This window comes from Aotus nancymaae, unplaced genomic scaffold, assembly GCF_030222135.1.
Source record: "Aotus nancymaae isolate 86718 unplaced genomic scaffold, 86718_ANA_hifiasm-v0.15.2.pri h1tg000036l, whole genome shotgun sequence".
Classification (NCBI taxonomy): Eukaryota; Metazoa; Chordata; class Mammalia; order Primates; family Aotidae; genus Aotus; species Aotus nancymaae.
Genome location: NW_026988450.1, coordinates 68,771,042 through 68,792,207, shown reverse-complemented (window position 1 = coordinate 68,792,207; position 21,166 = coordinate 68,771,042). Strand labels below are relative to the sequence as shown.

General features: G+C 40.0%; 1 protein-coding gene across 10 annotated transcripts in view; it reads right to left on the bottom strand.

Annotated features, from left to right (window-relative positions):
- The window catches only part of COL14A1 (collagen type XIV alpha 1 chain), a 302,227-nt gene that overhangs the window by 6,215 nt on the left and 274,846 nt on the right, over window positions 1–21,166 (bottom strand). For all 10 annotated transcript variants that reach the window (XM_012466432.2, XM_064384550.1, XM_064384551.1 and 7 more), the window contains 2 exons: window positions 18,787–18,975; window positions 63–140 (listed from right to left, as the gene is read on the bottom strand). In XM_012466432.2, the coding sequence (XP_012321855.2) occupies window positions 63–140; window positions 18,787–18,975 (267 nt within the window). The remainder of the gene's footprint in view (window positions 1–62; window positions 141–18,786; window positions 18,976–21,166) is intronic.

Below are 21,166 nucleotides of genomic sequence, written 5' to 3'. Positions count from 1 at the left end.
TGCAATGCCAAGTGAATATAAAAATGTACCGTTGCAGTTTCTTGTTAGGAAGGAAGATTTACCTGCTGGTCCAGGGGGACCTCTTGGACCTTGGGTTCCAATGCCTGGATTTCCTTTTTCTCCCTTGATACCAGTTAGACCTGTTTAAAATAAAATAAAATGAATGTTTAAAGTTCTTTTTAAAATACAATCTTGGGTGGTGGGGGGGCAGTGGCTCACATCTGTAATCCCAGCACTTTGGGAGGCCAATGAGGGTTGATCAAAGGTTAGGAGTTTGAGACCAGCCTGGCCAACATGGTGAAACCCCGTCTCTACTAAAAATACAAAAATTAACTGGGCGTGGTGGTGCATGCTTGTAGTCCCAGCTACTCGGGATGCTGAGGCAGAAGAATTGCTTAAGTCCAGGAGGCGGAGGTTGCAGTGAGCCGAGATCATGCCACTGCACTTCAGCCTGGTAACAGAGCGAGACTCCATCTCAAAAAAAAAATAATAATAAATAATAAAAATCAAATAAAATCTTAGTAGTTCAATTTTTCTGGGGTTCAAAGGTGCTTCTCTGATGAAGACAATTAAGTGGGTTGGTTTGGGGTTACGAGTACCACAGGACTTTTAAATTAAATTCTGACGCTGGTAGCATACGCAGAATCACATGTTGAAGTCCAGTTCTGTATTTGAGTGTGTGGTCTGTAATTACTATTCTGCAAGTCTATCGTTCTCCTTCCTACTGAAGTCCTACAGCCTGCCAAGAACTGGCCCTGTCTCTGCACGCACCAGGCCATTTGACTTACGCAGTTGGCATTCTACAAGTAACACAATAGAAATCACAAGTGAACACGTCTAACATTTTCCTTTTGGTCCACCCTGTAATGTATCTGCAAAAGGCATGAATTATAATGAGGCAGCAACATTCTGAAGAGCGTGAGTTTCCATTAAAACTTGGAAGCTTCAGAAAAGCCTGTGTTTGATTTGGCTGATTCAGCTCTATAAAAATCTAAATCTATTCGTGTTTCTTTTCCACAGAGCAGACCTCTTATAATTTACAGTACTATTAACAAACTATACATTTTCACAGGCAAACAACAAAGAAACATATATGCTGATACCTCATCATCTAAACAGGTCCTATCACAAGATCACTTGAAAGGTGAGAGCACTTATATTGAGGCCCAAGATAGGGTTGCATTAGACTGGGGTCTGGGTTACCCTGGCTTGTATCATAGAAGATCTTTGCTGTCTGTTTTTCATGTACAACAATGCTTTGAAATAGCAGCCTGCGGAACAGCATTTCTGTTTACTTTTACCTACTGAGAAATTATGTTGAATTGGCGAAGCCTAGAAGGAAATATAAGTAAATGAAAAATGGCCAACTTAACAGGCAGCAGGCATGGAAGGGCTTTACAATATTTTAAAATTACAAATAACTATTTGTTTACTCTAAATATGCATATTCATGATCAATAAATTAGAAGATGCAACAAACAAGATGCTAGCACTTAAAAATAATTACTTTTAACATCTCAGTTTATAACTTCCAGAAAGAAGTGTTGACGTAGTATTTGTTCTTGAAATCATTGGTAAAGAAGACTCCAGTGAGGAACAGGTTTTGGCTTTTTGTCTTTACACTGCATATATAATGATTGTTCCTAACCTGCAGCTTTGGTATTTTCTGTGCTCCCAGTAACAATCTCTTACAGACAAGACATAGCCTGGCATCTCTTTTAAAAAGCTCTTCTTATTTACTAGGAGTCGTCCAGGTTGGTCCACTCATTGCTAGAGTTCCTAAACACCCAATCCTACTGTATGTCACTTTGATGGTGTTATCTGAGCTTACACAAGACCAGTACTTCCATGACAGCTCAGGGCACAAACCACCACGCCTGTGACTTTCTGTTCAGGGCCTGGTTCTTCTCTTAAGAGCCCATAACATTTCTCAAAAGTAAAAATACAATCTCATTTGAGTTTTAAAAGCACACAGCTAACTCTGACTCATCAATTTGTAATGCTCAATTGCTAATCAAGTTGTTCAGACTGAAACCCAGGCTGTGGAAGCTTGCTGGGTGTTAGCTTAGTAGCTAATCGGAGTTTGTAGTTTTTAGCTGAGAGCTGCTACTTCACTAGTCAGTGCTTGTGTCCCAGTGTGCATCTGGGAATGTAGCTGAGAATCCCTTTTCTTCTGCTTGGACTGCAGTCACTTTTCTCATGGGGAATAACTAATTTTGAAAGAACTAGAACATAATAAAATATACTGATGACTAACACCAGGCTGCTCTTGATTAACAGCGTAGTGACTCAGTGGCCTCTCCCGACCTCATGGTGCAGGATCATCTTTAACAGGATGGCTCCTAGTGCTTAATTCTCCACAAGAAGACATAGATCAGGCAGAAGAGGATATATGGGAAAGTATTCTTCGGAATAATCCCCGCATAATAGTTTCCTGACTTGTTGTTTTTGCTTATTCATAAAGAGAGCAAGAGGTAGAGAAGATTGGGAACAGAAAATCTGGTTAATTTTCTCATTATACAGAGAAAAATAAATGGAATCAGATATTATCTGTAACATAAGTCGAGGTAAGAAGAGAGAAAAACTCACAAAAATATTCAAAAAATAAATAAATTCCAGCCCTGAAATGCCTTAGAAAAGAAAAAGGAAAATGTCTAAACATACAATTATATATTAACAAGGAATTTAAGATGTTATTCTTTTATTTATTTATTTATTTATTATTATTTTTTAGTCAGAGTCTCACTTTGTCACCCAGGCTGGAGTATAATGGTATGATCTCAGCTCACTACCACCTCTGCCTCCTGGGTTTAAGCGAGTCTCCTGTCTCAGCCTCCCGAGTATTGGGGATTACAGGTGTGTGCCACTATGCTTGGCTAATTTTTGTTTGTATTTTTAGTAGAGACGGGGTTTCACCATTTTGGCCTGGCTGGTCTCAAACTCCTGATCTCAAGTGATCCGCCCTCCTCGGCCTTCCAAAGTGCTGGGATTATAGTCATGAGCAACCATGCCTGGCTGATTTTATTATTCTCCAAGTTATTACAAACTACATTTACGTGAATACATTACTGTTTGTCCATGTGTCCACTTATGGTTCTCCTACTGAAGGACTGTTCATGTCCATGACAACTGAACTTGGTTGTAGACCATTTTTTGGAGTGAAGCAATTTTGTTAAAAATTAGTATTTAAGTACCTTAGATGAGGATTGAGATCAAAGGTTAAGCGTAGAGACTTCAGATCTCTAAAAACAGATCTGGATATATTTTTGATCAGCCTTGTAGAACCTAATTAAAAAGAGGGAAATCAAGTATCCTGTGACTGTCCATGAGATGCTGAGGGCAGTGGATCCTGGACATAAAGTCATTTTTTACAGACAAAACCCAGTCATGGCCCATGATAGATCTCCTTTGCACAGACCCAAGGTGGGGCCACTTGGTGCTGAGATGGGGTTACCAGTGCTAAGTGCCAGTGTCCTTCCTACAAAAGCATTGAGACAGGAGACTCATGGGACTACCAAATGCTAATTCCCTTCTTTTGAAATGCCCTTTACCTTGTCTGCCTCCATAACTTCTCCTCATTCTTTAAGACCCAACTCAAAACTCCCCTATAACCATAGTAGGCAGAACCATGATAAACTCAAGAGGGCAAGGAATATATATGTTATTCCATGGTTATATCCCCAACGTTTTATATGATGCCTTCCGCATAATATATAACTCACAAATATTTGTTGAGTGAACAAATGAAAGAATAAATGAATAAATGAGTGAATAAATTCTTTGCTTTCTTAGGAACTGCACCTCCTTTGTTACTGTGTATTCCATTGGATTACCTAGTCTCATGTCCACATGGCCTGAGACATGGTTTTGGGGGCCAAAACCACGAGCCTCTTGATGGCTGGGGCTATGCCTTATTTATCTCTCTAGCATCAGCCCATGGAGAGTCTCACTGTTAGGTGGCCCAGTAAAAACTGGAAGACTAAATGAATGAATTGAATGCCTAGACCAGTACTCAGTTGCCCATTATTATTATTTTTAAATTTATTTTTAGTTCCGGGCTACAAGTACAGAATGTGCAGGTTTGCTACACATGTAAACATGTGACATAGCGGTTTGCTGCACCTATCAACCCGCCACCTAGGTATTAAGCCCCGCATGCATTAGCTATTTGTCCTGATGCTCTTTCTCCCTTCGCCACTCCTCCCTACAAGTCCCAGTGTGTGCTGTTCCCCTCCCTGTGTCCATGTGTTTTCATTGCTCTCATTTATTAATGAGAATATGCAGTGTTTGGTTTTCTGTTCCTGTGTTAGTTTGCTGAGGATGATGACTTCCAGCTTCATCCATGTCCCTGCAAAAGACATGATCTGATTCCTTTTTATGGTTGCATAGTGTTCCATGGTGTATATGTACATTTACTTTATCTAGTCTGTCATTGATGAGCATTTGGGTTGGTTCCATGTCTTTGCTATTGTAAATAGTTCAGCTGCCCATTATAAGCAAACATACCTTTGAAAGATCAACAGACAAAATTCCTTAGGCTGGAGCTTCACTTTTACACTCCTAGTAAACACTGCTTTTTCTAACAAGTTCCTTGTGTGGTGGTGATATCAACTAGTAGTGCCTTTTAGAGATGAATATAATTGGCTCCAATTAAGTTTGAGGTACCGCAATTTTTAAAATGAGCACAGCTAATATAAATTAAGATCTAACTTAGCAAAAAATACGATTTAGCCAATATTAAAATACCCTTAGTTTTCTGTAGAGTAACCAAAATAATATTTAGGATCATCAGAAAGAGGTCTCCTCCCTCCATCTCCTCCCTCTCCTTCTCTCTCTCTTTTTCTAATAGACTATCTTTTAGAGCAGTTTTGGGTTCATAGTAAAACTGAGTGAAAGACACAGAGATTTCTCATATTCACCTTGCTCCCACAGATGCATAGCCTCGCCCATTCTATAACATCCTCCATCAGAGTGGTACATCTATCATATTCATTCATTCTTCAGAGTCTCATTAGAAACCATTTCAGGTTACCTGATTCTCCCTCACCACTAACCTAATACTGACTTGCCAATATTTTTATTTTCTGGCCCACAAAATCAGGGACTTGTTTGTTTTAGATGTTCATTCTATTCCCAGTGCCAGTCACATATTAAACACTCACAAAGTATCTATCAAAGAAATGGATGAATGAATGGAATACAGAATTTAATTGCAGACTTTGACAAATCAAAAATGTGCCTGAGACTATATCGGCACTGCCTATAAATGATCTCATTAGGTTTCAGATGCCAGCTGCTTCACATGAACAAACTCATGCTGTTTTCACATGAGCCAAGAGGGCAGGCACTACTATTAACCCTGAAAGAGAACTGGATTCCAAGAGGTTAAGTCACTTGTCCTTAGCTAGGAAATAACAGAGCCAAAATCTCAACCCAGGCAGATGGGCGCAGAAGCCTCTGTGCTCAACCACGACACTCCCTGCCTCTCTATCCTAAGCTGGACCTGAAGGCTCTTTCTTGTCTTGCTTGCTATTAGTTATAGCTTCCCAAACCTCTGGCCAAATGTGTCTGCACATTCTCTCTGGCCTTACACTCAGCGGTCAGCCCTTGTGTTTATCGACCCCATCTCCTCAGCCGCTTTCTTCAATGTGTATACTTGCTCTCTACCCTGAGCAAGATTTGCAGTTGATTTTAAGCGGATTTATCCTGCTCACACTGACATGTCCAGGGACTGGCCCTTGGTTGTCTGTTTCCTATTTTATTTGGCCTGTTGGCCTTTCCTCCCCAGCCTGGAGTCTCATGCTGCTCCATGGAGCACAGTCACTCCTTCCTCATCCGCAGACATTCTGAGGAAGTCCTAGGATTTATGCCAAGGAAGCTATGCAAGGCCTGGGGAATGCTTCCGTTGTAATGGTACCAAAAAGTCACAGAGATTATAGATCAAGGTTTGCTGGGCTATTATATTGTCGGTTGCCTGGGATATGCTGGTGATGTTTGCAAGGACAGTCTGTTCTTTGCTTAATGTTTGTATGAATACTTACCAAGTGCAAGGTACTGGACCTAGCACCTAGTTCCAGGAAGGCAGGTTAACTGGACTCAATTCAGTAAGTACTGTACACATTTTGTTAAGCTCTGCTATTTCTGCATGTATGGTCTGTAGGATGAGTATCAGTTTCTGGGGCTCCATGCTTTACGCTAAGATGGACAGGGATGGAAAACTCATAGTCGTTTTATATGTAAATAAACCTTGCAAATGATTGCTAAAGGTCCCTCTTCCTATTGTCTTTTTCATATGACAACCGGCCATCTACTGTGCCTTTATAATTCAGGGCTCAGCCAGGGAAATGTACACCACTCTAGACTTTTCAGGAAGAGGAAATTTGGAATTTAATACAGAGTCTTGGTAACATGAATGATGGAAAAGCTCAGAAGTCAAACAAAGATGTAACTTACAAATTGGCAACAGCAAGGAGCCACTATTGCTCATAGGAGTGTAGAGACAATGAAAAAGAAAAGTGTGACTGGGACCCAGAGTGCAGGGCCTTCTGGGGATCTAGAAACAGAGGTGGAGACATCCAGTAGAAACCGAAGCGCAGAGGGGTTGTGGCTACAGCTGGAGTTGCAGAAGAGGCAGGGGTGGGGTTTGCCCTTCTTCATACCCTCCAGTCCTCCTCAAGGCCTCCCACTGGGCTGACTTTGCCAAAGAGCAGAGGGCAAAGGGGCCTGGATACTTAGCACCCTGAAGCTAAAGCCTGAGGAAGGCAAACAGCACAAACTGCTTAGCCCAGTCCCAACATCAGCCACTGGGAATCTGGAGTCAAAAGCACTCCTCCTGCATGTAGAAGGTCGCCATGGAGTAGGAAACACAGACAGGTAGCAAGTAGTTATAATGCAGTGTGAAAACAGCTACAGCAGAATATGAGAGCACAGAACTGGGGCACCTGTGGGGACTGCAGGGGGCTTTCCAATATGGCTGACCCCCGAAATGACGTCTTGCAGAACAGGCATTATCTGCATAAAGAAGTGACAGATGGGCCAGGCATGGTGGCTCATGCCTGTAATCTCAGCACTTTGGGAGGCCAAGGAGGGCGGATCACGAGGTCAAGAGATCGAGACCATCCTGGCCAATGTGGTGAAACCCATCTCTACTGAAAATAAAAAAATTAGCTGGGTGTGGTGGCACGTGCCTGTGGTCCCAGCTACTCAGGAGGCTGAGGCAGAAGAATCACTTAAACCTGGGAGGTGGAGGTTGCAGTGGGCTGAGATCGTGCCACTGCACTCCAGCCTGGGTGACAGAGTGAGACTCTGTCTCAAAAAAAAAAAAAAAAAACGAAGTGACAGATGGGAACTGTGGCAGATGAATGTACATGTGCAAAGGCTTGCAGGCGAGAGACAACAGAACGTGCCTAGGGGACCAGAAATGTTTCGGTATGGCTTTGGCACTTCCAGGTTATTTCACAGGCAACAGAATATAAGGCTAGTCTGTGCCAGAGCATGAAAAGCTTGATGTGCCAGACTATGGAGAGATACTAACTTGTAAGGGCTACCTTCAGTTCCCCCCACTTAATTTTGTGTTCGTAACTTTGTATTCTTTTTCTTTAAGAGGAATTCCAAGTTGTAAGCTTCAGGTTCTGCAAAACCTGGATTTGCTCCTTCTGGGTGCTACGAGGGAACATATTGGTTAAGGCAGCGTGGAGTCCTGAAGGCTTAACTCCACCAGTAAACCCTGCGCTAGTTCCACAGAAAAGCCAGAGGAAAATGGGTTGAATCATTAAGTGGGGCTGCTCAGTGGTCAAAGGAATCCACTAATCAGATCAAGATCAAGGCAAAGGGGTTAGCACTTCAGGTCTTTCTATTAGTCGCCATCAGACAAGATAGTACAAGTAGAGGGTCCTTTGGTATTTTGACCACAGACTCACCTAAATGTGGGCCGCAAGAGGGAGGAAGTGCAGTAGGAAGGAGAGAAGTAGGAAGAGTGGACATTAAAAAGAGAAGGGGAGAGAGAGAGAGAAGAAAATGAGGTGCAAAGTTTATCAGTGCACACCAGCATAGTGTAGCCTGAAGGCTGAGCATGTACAGCTGCAGGTGAGTGGCAGGAGGGAATGGATACTAAATCAGGCATCAGGAATCTGGGCTTTTTGTTCACCCAGTTTTGCCGCTGACACTATGACCTCACTGGTACATGAGAATGTCAGGCCAAATGCCAGTCTATTACTTTCTGCCACAAAATGTTGATGATTTCTTCTTAAGTGCTATTATATTATTTCCACTATTGACTATTAAGAAAATTATAAATTATTCAAAATTAGTGGGAAAGGGAGCCAATTTCTATAGCTTAAAAATGAACATTTCAGGTTCAGCATGAATATTTGACCAGTTGATAATATCTAAATTGGAGCTTGGTCTTCATTCCTTGCAGAACTGGAAAATGATATGATGCTCTCCAGTCTTGGAAAAGTGAGCTGTGTCCAGGCATTGGGATAGACTGAGTCAGGGTCTATAGAATTTAAAACAAAATGTATTGTGACCAAGAGCCCTTCACAATCAGCATGAAAGACTCATTATGTTCTCACTCATAAGTGGGAATTGAACAATGAGAACACATGGAAACAGGGAGGGGAACATCACACACCGAGAACTGTCGAGGTGTTGAGGGAAAGCAGACAGAAAGCATTAGGACAAATGCCTAATGCAAGCGGGAATTAAAACCTAGATGACGGGTTGGCAGGTGCAGCAAACCACCATGGCACATGTATATCTATGTAACAAGCCTGCACATTCAGCATATGCATCCCAGAACTTAATGTAAAATTTTTAAAAAAAGATAAACATATCCCAAATCAAGGATTCTCATCACGTTTTTCCAAACTAGCAAAGAAGTTCAGGAAAGTCAATCTATGTTGCTATATTTACATAGTAATTTAATACCATAGTCAAATCTAGAACAATGAAAATGGAAAGGGTTAATATATCTTTTCTCTGCATATTTTCACCCTCCTCTGAAAATACATTTTGATATATTAACTTCCTACAGTCAGTGCTACAAAGGCCATGTCAAAAAATTCACTAAAAATGGTTTCTCACAGTTAATACAAACAGCTTTAGTTTTATCATATAAACTACATTATATTTCCCCTTTACCTATGTTCAAGGCCTGAACATTTAGAAAATGAAAAAACACATCTCTACTTTTTTTTTAAAAAAAGGAGTTTCTTTCTCTCCCTCTCTTCTATTATTAAGTAAAATGAAATCTCTTTCCTAGAAAATTTGCCATGATTTTCTGGTTAAATTACACGATGACGACTTGAAAGGAAATTGCTTACATTGTTCACGTGGTGGTAATCTGCGATTAACATGATATCTCAGGATTAATGCACTATATCCACATGGGCTTTTGCTTTTATCAGAGCTTGAGGGTGAATGATGAAGGGCAGTCAAAAAGCTAGCCAAGAGGTAATCAACACCATAAACTAGTTATGATTTATGAAATAACTATTGTATTTCATGTATTATGAGGAATAAAATAAAAATGTACATTAAAATTTGTTTTGGGGAATGATGTAGCTTCCTTGGCAAGAAAAGATGAACAGAAAGAAATCATTAAGGCCAACTCAAGAAAGGATACTCTATCTGGATATTGAATGATACACGTCACACATTAATGTGGTAGGATTAATCAGCCATTGATTTATCAAATATTCGTTAAAACTGACTAACAGACTTTCCAATTGAGGTTAAAAAACACTTTTTTTTTACCTATAGAAATAATAATATAAGCTTCCATGGCAAAAACAAGACAAAACACCAGTTACAGCTTTCTATTATTGTAACAGTCATATTCTACTAATTATAAAGGGTGGGAACATAATTTAATGGTAATTTTAATTTGTCGATGGCTTTTTCTCTCTCGTTGTTTGTGTTTGTTTTGAAAACTGATTTTGTTCCAATTACAATTAATTTCAGAAACAGGAACACAAAAGAAAATCTTCAAAAACATTTTTTCCCAATAATTGTTACTGTTTTTTGAAGTGCTTAAAGCTGCATCTTGCATTTTCCTCTGAAAACCTACATCCGGCATTTGGATGATTTAAAAGGATGCAGGAGAGAAAAACAAACATAAATGGTGAAAACAGGCAGTGTAAGCCAATTCTTCACAAGAGCCCTTAATTACTCAGCATTGCAGACGTCACACGGCTTGGAAATAATTTCAATGGATGAAAGCATCACTCCCTCTTTGCAATGCATAGCCAGAAGGCCTTATTTTAATTTAGAAGAGTGTGATGGTTTAAACAGACACTCACAAAATCTTTCAAATACCTCCCTCCAAAATGTACAGCCCATTCCTCTCTCCTTGAGCGTGGGTCGGCTTTCTGACTCCCTACAAATAGAATGTGGTGAAAGTACAAGCTTGGGCTTCTGAGACTAGCTATCAAAATCCTAATGGGAACTCTTCTTTGCTCTCTCTCTTGGATCAGTGGCTGTGAGGAAAGCAGACTCCATGCTTTGAAAATGAACTCTTGACCAACCCCATGAAGAGATCCAAGGTGAGGAACTGAGCCCTCCTGCCAATAGTCAGCCAGGACCTGAGACTCCTGCCAACATCTCTGTGAGGGCACCATCTTGGAAACAGATGCTCCAGCTCCAGTCAAGCCTTCAAATGACTGGCACCCTAAATGACATCTTGACTGCAGTTTCATCTCAGACTCTTAGCCAAGAGCACCCACATAAAACTCAAATCTCTGATCCATAAAAATGGACATTATATATATTTGTCGCTTTAATCCACTAAGTGTTAAAGTAATTTGTTACACATCAATAGATCATTAATACAGTTTCTTCCTGCAGCCACTTTGTAATAGGAAAAAATCAATAAAAGATGATGCAAAGAAGAAAAAAAAGCAGAAGAGCCTTCCTTGTCAATGCCTCAAGATGACTATAACATTAGGAAAACACAATTCACTAAACCTTCAGAGAAAGGTCTTTTTCAGAAGGGCATTCCAATTGGACTTTACCAGATAAGTACTGGGTGAAAAAAAGAAAGAGAAAACTACTTTTTTCATCTTTCAGGAAATGAGAGGCAGGGGATGGGGAATCAAAGAAGAAAGCAAAAGTATTTCAGCAGATTTTTTTTTTTTTTTTTTTTTTTGGACAGAGTCTTACTCTGTCACCTGGCTGGACTGCAGTGGCACGATCTTGGCTCACTGAAACCTCTGCCTCTCAGATTCAAGGGATTCTCCTGCCTCAACTTCCCAAATAGCTGGGATTATAGGCAAGTGTCACCATACCCAGCTACTTTTTGTATTTTTTTTAGTTCAGACAGGGTTTCACCATGTTGGCCAGGCTGGTTTTAAACTCCTGACCTTAAGCAATCTGCCTGCCTTGGCATCCCAAAATGCTGAGATTACAGGTGTGAGCCACCGCTACCAGCCTATTTTAGCAAATTTTTAACAGCAGTGAAAAGAAGGAACAAGTCTCATGCAACTGAATATCCACTGTAATACAAAATCGCAGGAAAGACTTGAAAATATTTAAGTGCCAATTAGCAAATCATAACGAAAGCTCTAGTAGCACTCCATCTTTAGTCCAGATGATCAGTCCCATAGAGATAATTTTTCCAGGAACCAGCTAGGATACAAGGGGCATTAAGAAATTTCACAAAAATGATCTTTACCATTGCAGTGTTCCTGGCTTAGAAGTGCTATGGTTTTACTCAGAAGTGCTATGATCTTTTTCTTTTTTTGACTCTTCCCTCCTCGCTTATTTTGGAATGTGCTGGAAACAGCTTGAAATGTCCCTTTAATAGCTCCCTGACCTCACAAGTATTGGATGGCATGACAAATTCTCCTTCATAGAAGGTACAGGTAAACCAGAACTGGAGGGGCATTTGGAATCCTTCCTTCTTCAGAAAGTATGATCGCCTCAAGATGCATGTGGTTTTCAGTAGAGCTGGCTCATGTTTCTTGGGAGTGAGGTGTCTAAACCACTGTTCATCCATGTTTCCTGAATGATTTGCTCCCTGCACTCAATCCTTTCTGCAAGCTCTGTTGCTTCTATGGAACTGCAGACAGGATATGAAGCCCTACAGAGCCCCAACAGTTCCCCTGGGAAATCAGAGGCAGAGGAGTCCTCTTCGGCCTTGTCACTTCCTGGCACCAGCTGCTCCCTTTTTAACCACAGGAATATCCCACTTCTCTCTCCCAGTTTTAAAATCAATCTACTCAGTTTTCTCTCTAGGTGTCTGAGTCCTGTTGACTCACAGCTCAACCTGAGCATTAGGGAGACAGGTTTAGCTTTTGTTTGGGTGCTCCATTTCCCATGCTGCCATTTCTGAGTCTCTGAAAGGGAGTGTTACCTATTCATGGTGCTCAAAGGAAAGTTGATTTCTTGTTTACTTTTGTTTGCTTGGGGGAGTTTGCCATTGAGTGCGTGGGAAAAGGAGGACAAGATAATTTACATTCATTTGCATAATACAATCGTGTGCTTATTATCTTAGTAGATCACCACTGTGAACACAACAGAGACAAATGCAGAGTGACATAGGTCTTTAAAATGGCGTCCTGAAGCAGAAATTGTAGAGCGTTTACCTTGCTCTTAGGATAAGTTCAAATTCCTTACCCAGACTCACAAAATGTTGGTTGCATGCTGTGGCCTCTGTCTACTCCTCCCTCCTCCTGAATTCTTACTATCCCTTTAACTTACCAAGCTCCAACAATGCTATTCTTTTTTTCTCTTATCCAAAGCAATGGAGCTTAGTAGGGGCAGTGCCATCCCTAGGAGACATTCTTGATACTTGTAGAGGAACTTCTGGTTGATGAAATGATTAGAGGTTGTTTTTACATTTAAATACATATTGGAATAAATTATTTGACTATAAATTACTTCCCTTTTAGTTCTCCTTTGTACTAAACTAGAGAACATTCTAATTTATCTATTTAGTGTTGTTGGTTTAATGATATGTGAAGATAGGTTATAGTTAATACCTATGAGTTTTATTTTGGAACCCTAAAAGAGACATGAAAAATTAGTTGTTGTCTAAGGGGAGAGGGTTGAGAATTACTGCTTCTCAGCCCTGTCCCCATTCATAACAAATAATTTCTGACATCTGCTAGGGTTGAGAATCACTGCTTTAGAGGTTTCAAGCCCTTTCTCACCTCAGGACCTTTGCACGTGCTATTGCCTCCTCTGCCTAGAATGCTCTTCCCCAACTCTATTATGGCTATGGCAAGTTCCTACTAAAGTTCTAGGTCTCAGCTAATATATCACCCATCAAGTCAGAGTCTCCTTTTGTATGCCAATATCATCCTGTGCTTTTTCACAGCACTTATTACAACTGAAATTAAATGGTTCATGTATTGTTTGCTTAATATCCATCTCCTACTAAACAGTAAGTTGCCATGAAAGTCAGGAAAGATATACCCTGTTTACCACCACATCATCAGTGACCAACACAAGCTGGAAGTGTAGTAGATGCTCAGTAAGTACCACTGAATGAATGAACGGAGATTCAGAGATTAGGTTTTAAGCTTAAGCAGTCAAGATCACACAGCTAATTAAGTGGTGAAGCTGGCAAGCACAGGAATTCTGGAATCATACATATCCGGATCTGAATTCTAGACCCCTATTTTTACGCTGTGTGACCCTGGACAATTAACAATCTAGCAGAGCCTTTTTCCTCATCAAACATGGAATTAATCCTGATCTCATAAGATTTTTGAGCATTACATAACATGCTTAGTGATGGACACATAGTCGTTGCTTAATAAAGGTGAGCACCTGTTCTTCTCAAAGACCACACTGACATCTTCCCTTACATTCTATATAACTCATTTAGCATTTACCATCTCCCAGTTTGTACCTTTAGCAATGTTTCATATTCCTTCCTTATTCAAACCAGGTCTTCTACTTTACCCCAATGAGATAGTGTGTACAGAACCCAGCGCAATACTTGGCAGATGCACTTGGAGCCTAATAAAGTAAAAGCTATAAATAATAGTGTTATCTATCTGCCAAACCAAAAAATCTTACATAAACTCTGCATTTAATATTTGCTGATTAATTGTATAAGATAAACCAGATATAAATTCCAGCTGTTATAGATATACAATCTAAAAATGAAACTCTTTAGATGGTTAGGTTAGTTAGATGATTAGATGGTTTCTCTGATTCAATAATTTTGGGGGGATTATGGAAACTGATCAGGTTGAGCGTGGTGGCTTGGGACTGTAATCCCAGCACTTTGGGAGGCCGAGGTGGGGAGATCACTTGAGGTGAGGAGTTCGAGACTTGCCTGGCTTACATGTTGAAATGCGCCTCTACTAAAAATACAAAAATTAGCTAGGCATGGTAGTGCATGGCTGTAGTCCTAGCTACTTGGGAAGCTGAGGCAGGAGAACCACTTGAACTCAGGAGGCAGAGGTTGCAGTGAGCCAAGATCTGAGATCGCTGCACTGCATTCTGTCTGGGCAACTGAGCGAGACTCTGTCTCCCAGAGAAAAAAAAAGACTGAAATTAGGAAAATTTTCAAGTAAATAAAGAAACTTAATTTTGTGAACTATAAACCAACAAACTTATTGTTGACTTGTTTAATGTATGGCTCAAGATAACAGTGTAGAGAATGAACATTTAAATAAACTGAGTAAACGAAAACAGATGAATCATCTGGGAATGATATGCAGACAGCAGAAATAGAAAATGATCTGTAATTGAGGAAATCTGGTTGCAATCACCCACGGCTGTGACTGGAGAGTGAGCTGAGGTCAGAATAGCGACTGACACATAGTAGTCAATCACTGGATTGTCCTGTCAAGCACTGGATTGTCATGGTTCAGTGATCAAAAGAGGAACCTCAGAGCTGATCCTCTCTTCCGAATTTTGGGGTAATGAGAAGCCAGGTTATACAGAACCATTTACATGAAGACAGTACGAGGTTTAATGGGGAGAGGTAACCAACTAGAATCCCATGGAAAAATAGCTTTTCTTTGACATAAATTAACAGAGAAAGAACAAGTGATGGGAAAGCAGGTGAGAAATCGGGCTGCTTAATATAAAGCATGATGTTATACAAATGAGGCCTCTTCAATGGTAGATGCCAATAATTAGACAAATCCAAGTGGGAGTTCAAGCTTCAGATCAAAAATTTGAACAACATCAGACACAGAATCCCTTTGAATCCTTCAATTCTAAGAATTCTCTATTACAATCTGTATAAGAGGACAGCTAAAAACTGTTCCACACAAACTTATGAAAAAGACTTTAAGTTAAAGGAGACAAAATGTTAATGAAGAGCAGGACAGACAATCAGATGGAGTCAATGTGCAATCTTCTTTTAGATGGTTAAGTCATGAAAAGCCATGTATGTCACATTGCTAATACGAAAGGAATATCCATAATTTTTCTTCTGTTCTCTAAATGCATATTCTTTGCCATTTCTCTGATAAAGATGGGGTTAATCAAAGACAGTGTATGGGGATAGCGCTTTTCAAACTAAGGTCATGAAACCCAAGATCTCTCCTCATTCTTTTAGCAAAAGAAAAAAACAGGAAATAACAGAAAGGGTAAGAATAATTTCTTTTGCCCAGTTATATACATTTGCATTCATGCACATGCATAAGCAATATTGCATCATGATGTTAAATGTATTTTTTTACTGTGTATCACATTTTTAAAAGTTTGAAAAGCCAGAATAGAAAAGTCAGAGTGGGCACCTCTGATGAAAAATTATCCAAACTGAATGGAGTTGTGAATTAAATTTTTTGTTGTTGTTTCCTTAGGTTATTGGGGAACAGGTGGTGTTTGGTTACGTGAGTAAGTTCTTTAGTGATAATCTGTGAGATTTTGGTGCATCTATCTCCCATAAATATATAAAATAATTTATATATTATAAAATATGTAATATACAAAACATATATAAATTTGTATATTATATATTTTATAATATGCAAATACCATACCTTATTTGTAGTCTTATCCCTCAGCCCCTTTCCACTCTTTACCTCCTCCGAGTCCCCAAAGTCCACTGTGTCATTCTTATGTCTTTGCATCCTCATAGCTTAGCTCCCACTTATGAATGAGAACGTACGTTTGGTTTTCCATTCCTGGGTTACTTCACTTAGAATACTAGTCTCGAATCTCATCCAGGTCACGGCAAATGCCATTAATTCATTCTTTTATGGCTGAGTGGTATTCCATCATCCATCTATGCCACAGTTTCTTTATCCACTTGTTGACTGATGGGTATTTGGGTTGGTTCCATGTTTTTGCACTTGCAAATTGTGCTGCTATAAACAAGTGTGTGCAAATATCTTTTTTGTATAATGACTTCTTTTCCTCTAGTTAGATACCCAGTAGTGAAATTCTTTTTAGGAAGACTCCTATGAGGCTCACAGGAAGTCTAAGCAGAAAGTGAGCCTCTTTTCAGTGTTCACGCCAGAACACTCCACAGCCATATTTCTCATAATGTTGCTTTTGTAGTTTATTATGTGCTTAGGTACTGCCTAATGATCATTCTTATTTTTACTCATTACAATATTGTGTCCTTATAACACTGTTTTATCAAGAATGATGATAATCATATTTTATACAGCAGAAAAAAAAACCCACAGTCTCTGGCTCTTATTTCAAGTCTTGATGGTGGCTGACTTTGAGTCTTTTGGGCCTTACCTCAATATCTTCATATGCTTCCTTTTACAGAAAATGTGAAAGAGAAAAGACAGCTGAAGACTTCAGTTTTTAAATTTTGTTGCTTTGACTTAATGGAAAGACGGACCTTTCCTCTCTTAATCCTTCCTGGGTATTTGGATCCCAAGGCTAAGAACCAAATGTCACTGCCTACCTTGCAGCAGCGAATCCCAGTTGAGGCTGAAATAACTTGACAGGAATGAAGAGCCCCTTGGATGCTGGCCTGTAAGCCCTGACCTATAATAGTAATCCCCAAATCACGCCCTTCAAGTGGTGATCATCTAAAATCACCTTTCTTCATGCTCAAACGGCATTTCTCACTTTCTGTCTTACTGTCATCTTTCATGCATTTGTGAAATACAGGATTCTGCTTGTCTACTGTACTCTTTAGAATATACATCAGTATGTATGCAAAGAAATTACATCATGGAAACTGGTATTTCCAAAGGTTGTCTGGGCTGCCCTTTGAGAACCTTTGGATTATTTTTCTGTGGTCTAATTATTCAAGTATATTTGCAGAGCAGGAGAGACTCAGTCTGGCAAGAGTGGGGCTAAGACTTCCAAAAAGAACAAAGAGAACTCATGACTTGCTGGGAGTGACTCAGGTGCTGGCTCTGTGCTCACTGAGTCACAGTTGCTTCATTACCGACACCATTATAGGATGCCCTGATGACAGAGGGGGCCACATTACAGGCTGCCAGATCTTTGGTGTGTTGTGAGGGAATTACGCCATTTTCTATATCTGCTGATTTTGTGCCCTGACATAGGGAAAAGCTTTCAGAAAAAAAATCAGAACTGGGTCACAATTAAAGCAGTAACTATCTAGTAAGCACCTACTAAGTGCAAAGCATTGTGCAAAGCAATTCAGCTATTTGCTAACGCCTAATTAGTGCTAAAACAGAAAGAAAAGACAGTAAGGGCATCAGGTATTCATGGGGGTGGAGACATTTGGGTTCTAGAGTGATCAATAACAATTTCATGCATGAGACAGCTGAGCCTTGAACTAAGAGTAAGAGGTATGGAAGACAAAGGGAGGAAAGGACATTTCCAAAAAGGGAAAATAATGAGTACAAAAGTGCAGAGCCAGAAATGCACAAGGCCTGTTGGCATGAGTCAAAATAAATATGAAATACTGTTTTTGTAATCTGTATTTTAAATCAAATTTTATAAAAGGAATATATCCTACCCATCCCACAAAACTAATATGCCTCACAGAGCAGACAGGTAAAAGTTAGCTTTTCCCCAAGACTATGTTCTACAAATTGTATTTTAGAAAACGATCAGTTATTTCTCTTTTCCATCACTTTCTTCATGGTTAATATGCAGCCCTGACCTTCTCACACCTCCTTTACCTGCTTCTGGAATAGGAGATCTTAGTCAACTATAGATTCAGTCAAAAGAGTCTTATTTGTATTACACAATATTTCTAAGACCTTTAGATGGTAGAAGAAAAGGCTAAGTAGAATCTCTATTTTAATGAAACTTTAGTGGGAAAGACAAAACATTGGCCCATGAACTATTAAATAAAATGTTGCCTGATATAATAGGAAGATGAGCCATAGACAGTATTTTAATTTGAAGTTTAGAGTTGACATGGTCTATACAGGAATATGTGAACCACATGCTGATACAATTTATGACCCTCTCAGGACTGCCACTGACTATTGCCCAGTCTGGGCACTGCACAAATAAAGCACCAGAGAACCACCAGAGTGAGTTCTCCGCTTGCCTTGACATTTGTGCGATGCTCCGTTTGGTCAGAGGGTGGCATCATTTTCTAATTCTTCAACCTGGAAGGGGCACCCTTTTTGACTTGACCAACCTAGAGGGGATATCTTTCTTTTATTAGCTCAAATGCCTCTCAGAGGTGATTTGGGGGTTCTGATCCTCTTCTTTCATACAAGTAAATGTGGCTCTTGATAAACACTGGGCAGATCGCTCAATTTTCTCAGTCTCAGCGATAAATAAACAAGAAACTGAGAATAGATGGAGCAGAATTCATTTAGGTCCATTGTTTCAGACTTTATCCTTGTATAAGCACAGCTGTAATGTTCTGCTTTCCTGCACCCATCTCAGAGGAGTTCCTCTGAGAGAAGGGGCCCAGCTTACCTCGTTCTCCTGGGGTCCCTGGCAGGCCTGCATTTCCGGGGAAGCCTGGTGTGCCTGGGGGTCCTTGTTCACCAGGGGCTCCAGGTGCGCCTGGTCTCCCAGGCTCCCCAGGAGGCCCTTGGACCGTCCGGATGGAGGAGGAGTGGCTGGGAAGCTGGTTGAGGATGGCAGTGTACCTGGCCATGTGACCTGAGGCATGAAGCATAAAGACAGCATTCAGTGAAGTGTCACACAAGGAAAGAGAGGTCCAGGGGTGTCATTCATTAAGGCTCCAAACAATTCTGTCAGATACCACCAAGGGAAAAATCACACCCCTTTGAAATATGTTGATTTCCAGCTTAACATTTTTTATGTTTTACTCTGGATGATATTAAGGGCTGGACTGATGTCAAGTGGCATCTCATGTGTTTGGAATTCTGCAGCTCACGTCAGCATCTCAATAAACATCATTGAGAAGAAGTCGTAAATTTCATCTTTACCCTCAACATTTATCTGACCCCTAGACCCTCACCCAGCTGCCTTTTTTCTAGCAATTACTCCCCATGTTATTTGTCTTTTCTACAACACACAAAGCCTCCCACCCTCTTGCTCATAAATCCAGACAAGTGCTTTGTCTCAACTCATCTGTTGGTTGTCAAGCCTTTTTTTAGGAACATTTACTTGGGTCCCAGCTGCAGAAACTCCCACTAACTTTATATTTTTAAAAAATCTGGCACTCTCTCCAATAATCCCTTAACTCAATTATGCCTAGAAAATATATATAGATATATATTACTAATTGGAAGTACAAAGTACTTGATACCATGATGTCTCACTTTTCCAGCATCATTAGATGAGATTTTCCAACATAAGTGAATTTTCTAGTTTACTATTATTTATCCCTTTTGAAACATTTAAAACTAAATACAAAATAGTCACCACTTTTTCAATGAATTTACTCTAAAATACATTCAGTGCATACTTTCCTTAAGCATTGGATTGTGACTGTAACTAGGCATCCCCCCTTCCTGATGACTCAAGGCTATTAGTAGCCACGTCCATTGTTGCCTGGGCGGGTAAGACATTTCCTCATTTGCTTTTTCAGCTTCCTCCTTTGACAAGGGGGCTGTCCATTATCATTTTCCCAGCTGTCATCACTTTGGCCTTGCATAATTTCCCATGTAACTCTTCCTAGCATAATTCTTCTGATCAACTTGAACTAAAAACCAGATAAATGAGCTTGTGAGGAATTATATGCCAACAGATAAATCCAGTTCTGAGTGGTAGCTGAAGGAATAAAATAAGGAGCCCAGAAGATATTGAAGTCGTGTTTAGGAAGATGGTTGAGGTGCCAGAAATACAGCCTCTGAGTTGGTTGGGACTGGCTTATCAAGTTGCATACAATCTTTTTGATTTTCTTCTAGTATATTGATGGGCAGAGTCTTGCTATTTTATAGACTTGTTTAAGCTTTGCTGTGTAACCAATCCCTTGCTGACTTCTACTTCCTAGAAGTCAATCACAGGACTGAGAATTTGTAAAGAGAAAAAATAGATTTTGAACCCTTGATTTTTAGGGCATGCTTTAAATAATCGGATATTTACACATGATTTTTATTCTACAGTAGAATAAAACAGGAAATATCGTGAAATCTTTGTTGTGCTGTGGTCAGTGAGTCATAGTAAGATTTAAGCCTTAAGTTTTATGAAAATATTGATCTGCTCATTTACACTGTACACTTGAAATCAGAAATCTACAAAACAATTTAAGATACAGGTTATTTACAAGATGTTAGTACAAAATGATTAATGTTCAATTTCTCTTTTACAGTGTATTTTTAAAGATCCTATTTTGGCATTAAACTTGAACAGTTATATTTAACTGATAAATTCTCTCTCAGAGACACACACATAGTTTGGGCAATAGAACAGAAAATTAAATAATGTTAAAATATAGGGAGCGTGACTACTGTGTCTGAAGTTGGTAGCTTCATACTCCATTTGCCCTGATGTTTTTGCCTTCATGAAAATTCCTCCAAGCCTATGCAGATCTCGACTCCATGCCTCCTCCATGGTGAGATTTGGATTTAATTCAGAACTAAAAATGGAATTTTGGATTCAGCCAACAGAGCTTTCTCAGACACTTGCAGGGCTTCCTGGCCTAACTCCCAAACTTTCCTGAGTTAAAATAAATATAACCCAAGCCAACGAGGTGGCCACTTGGGTAATGTCAGCCCTGGAGATGGGGGTGCCGTTGGGTGGGAGGGCTGGACAGCAGAGCTAGGTGAGAACTGGGTGGGGTTGAGGGAGATAGTTCACCTCTACTTGGCCTCAGACCTTCCTGGAACTGAACAAATTACTGGCAAAGAGAAAGGCCTACACTAGTAACCCTCTGGTTAGATTA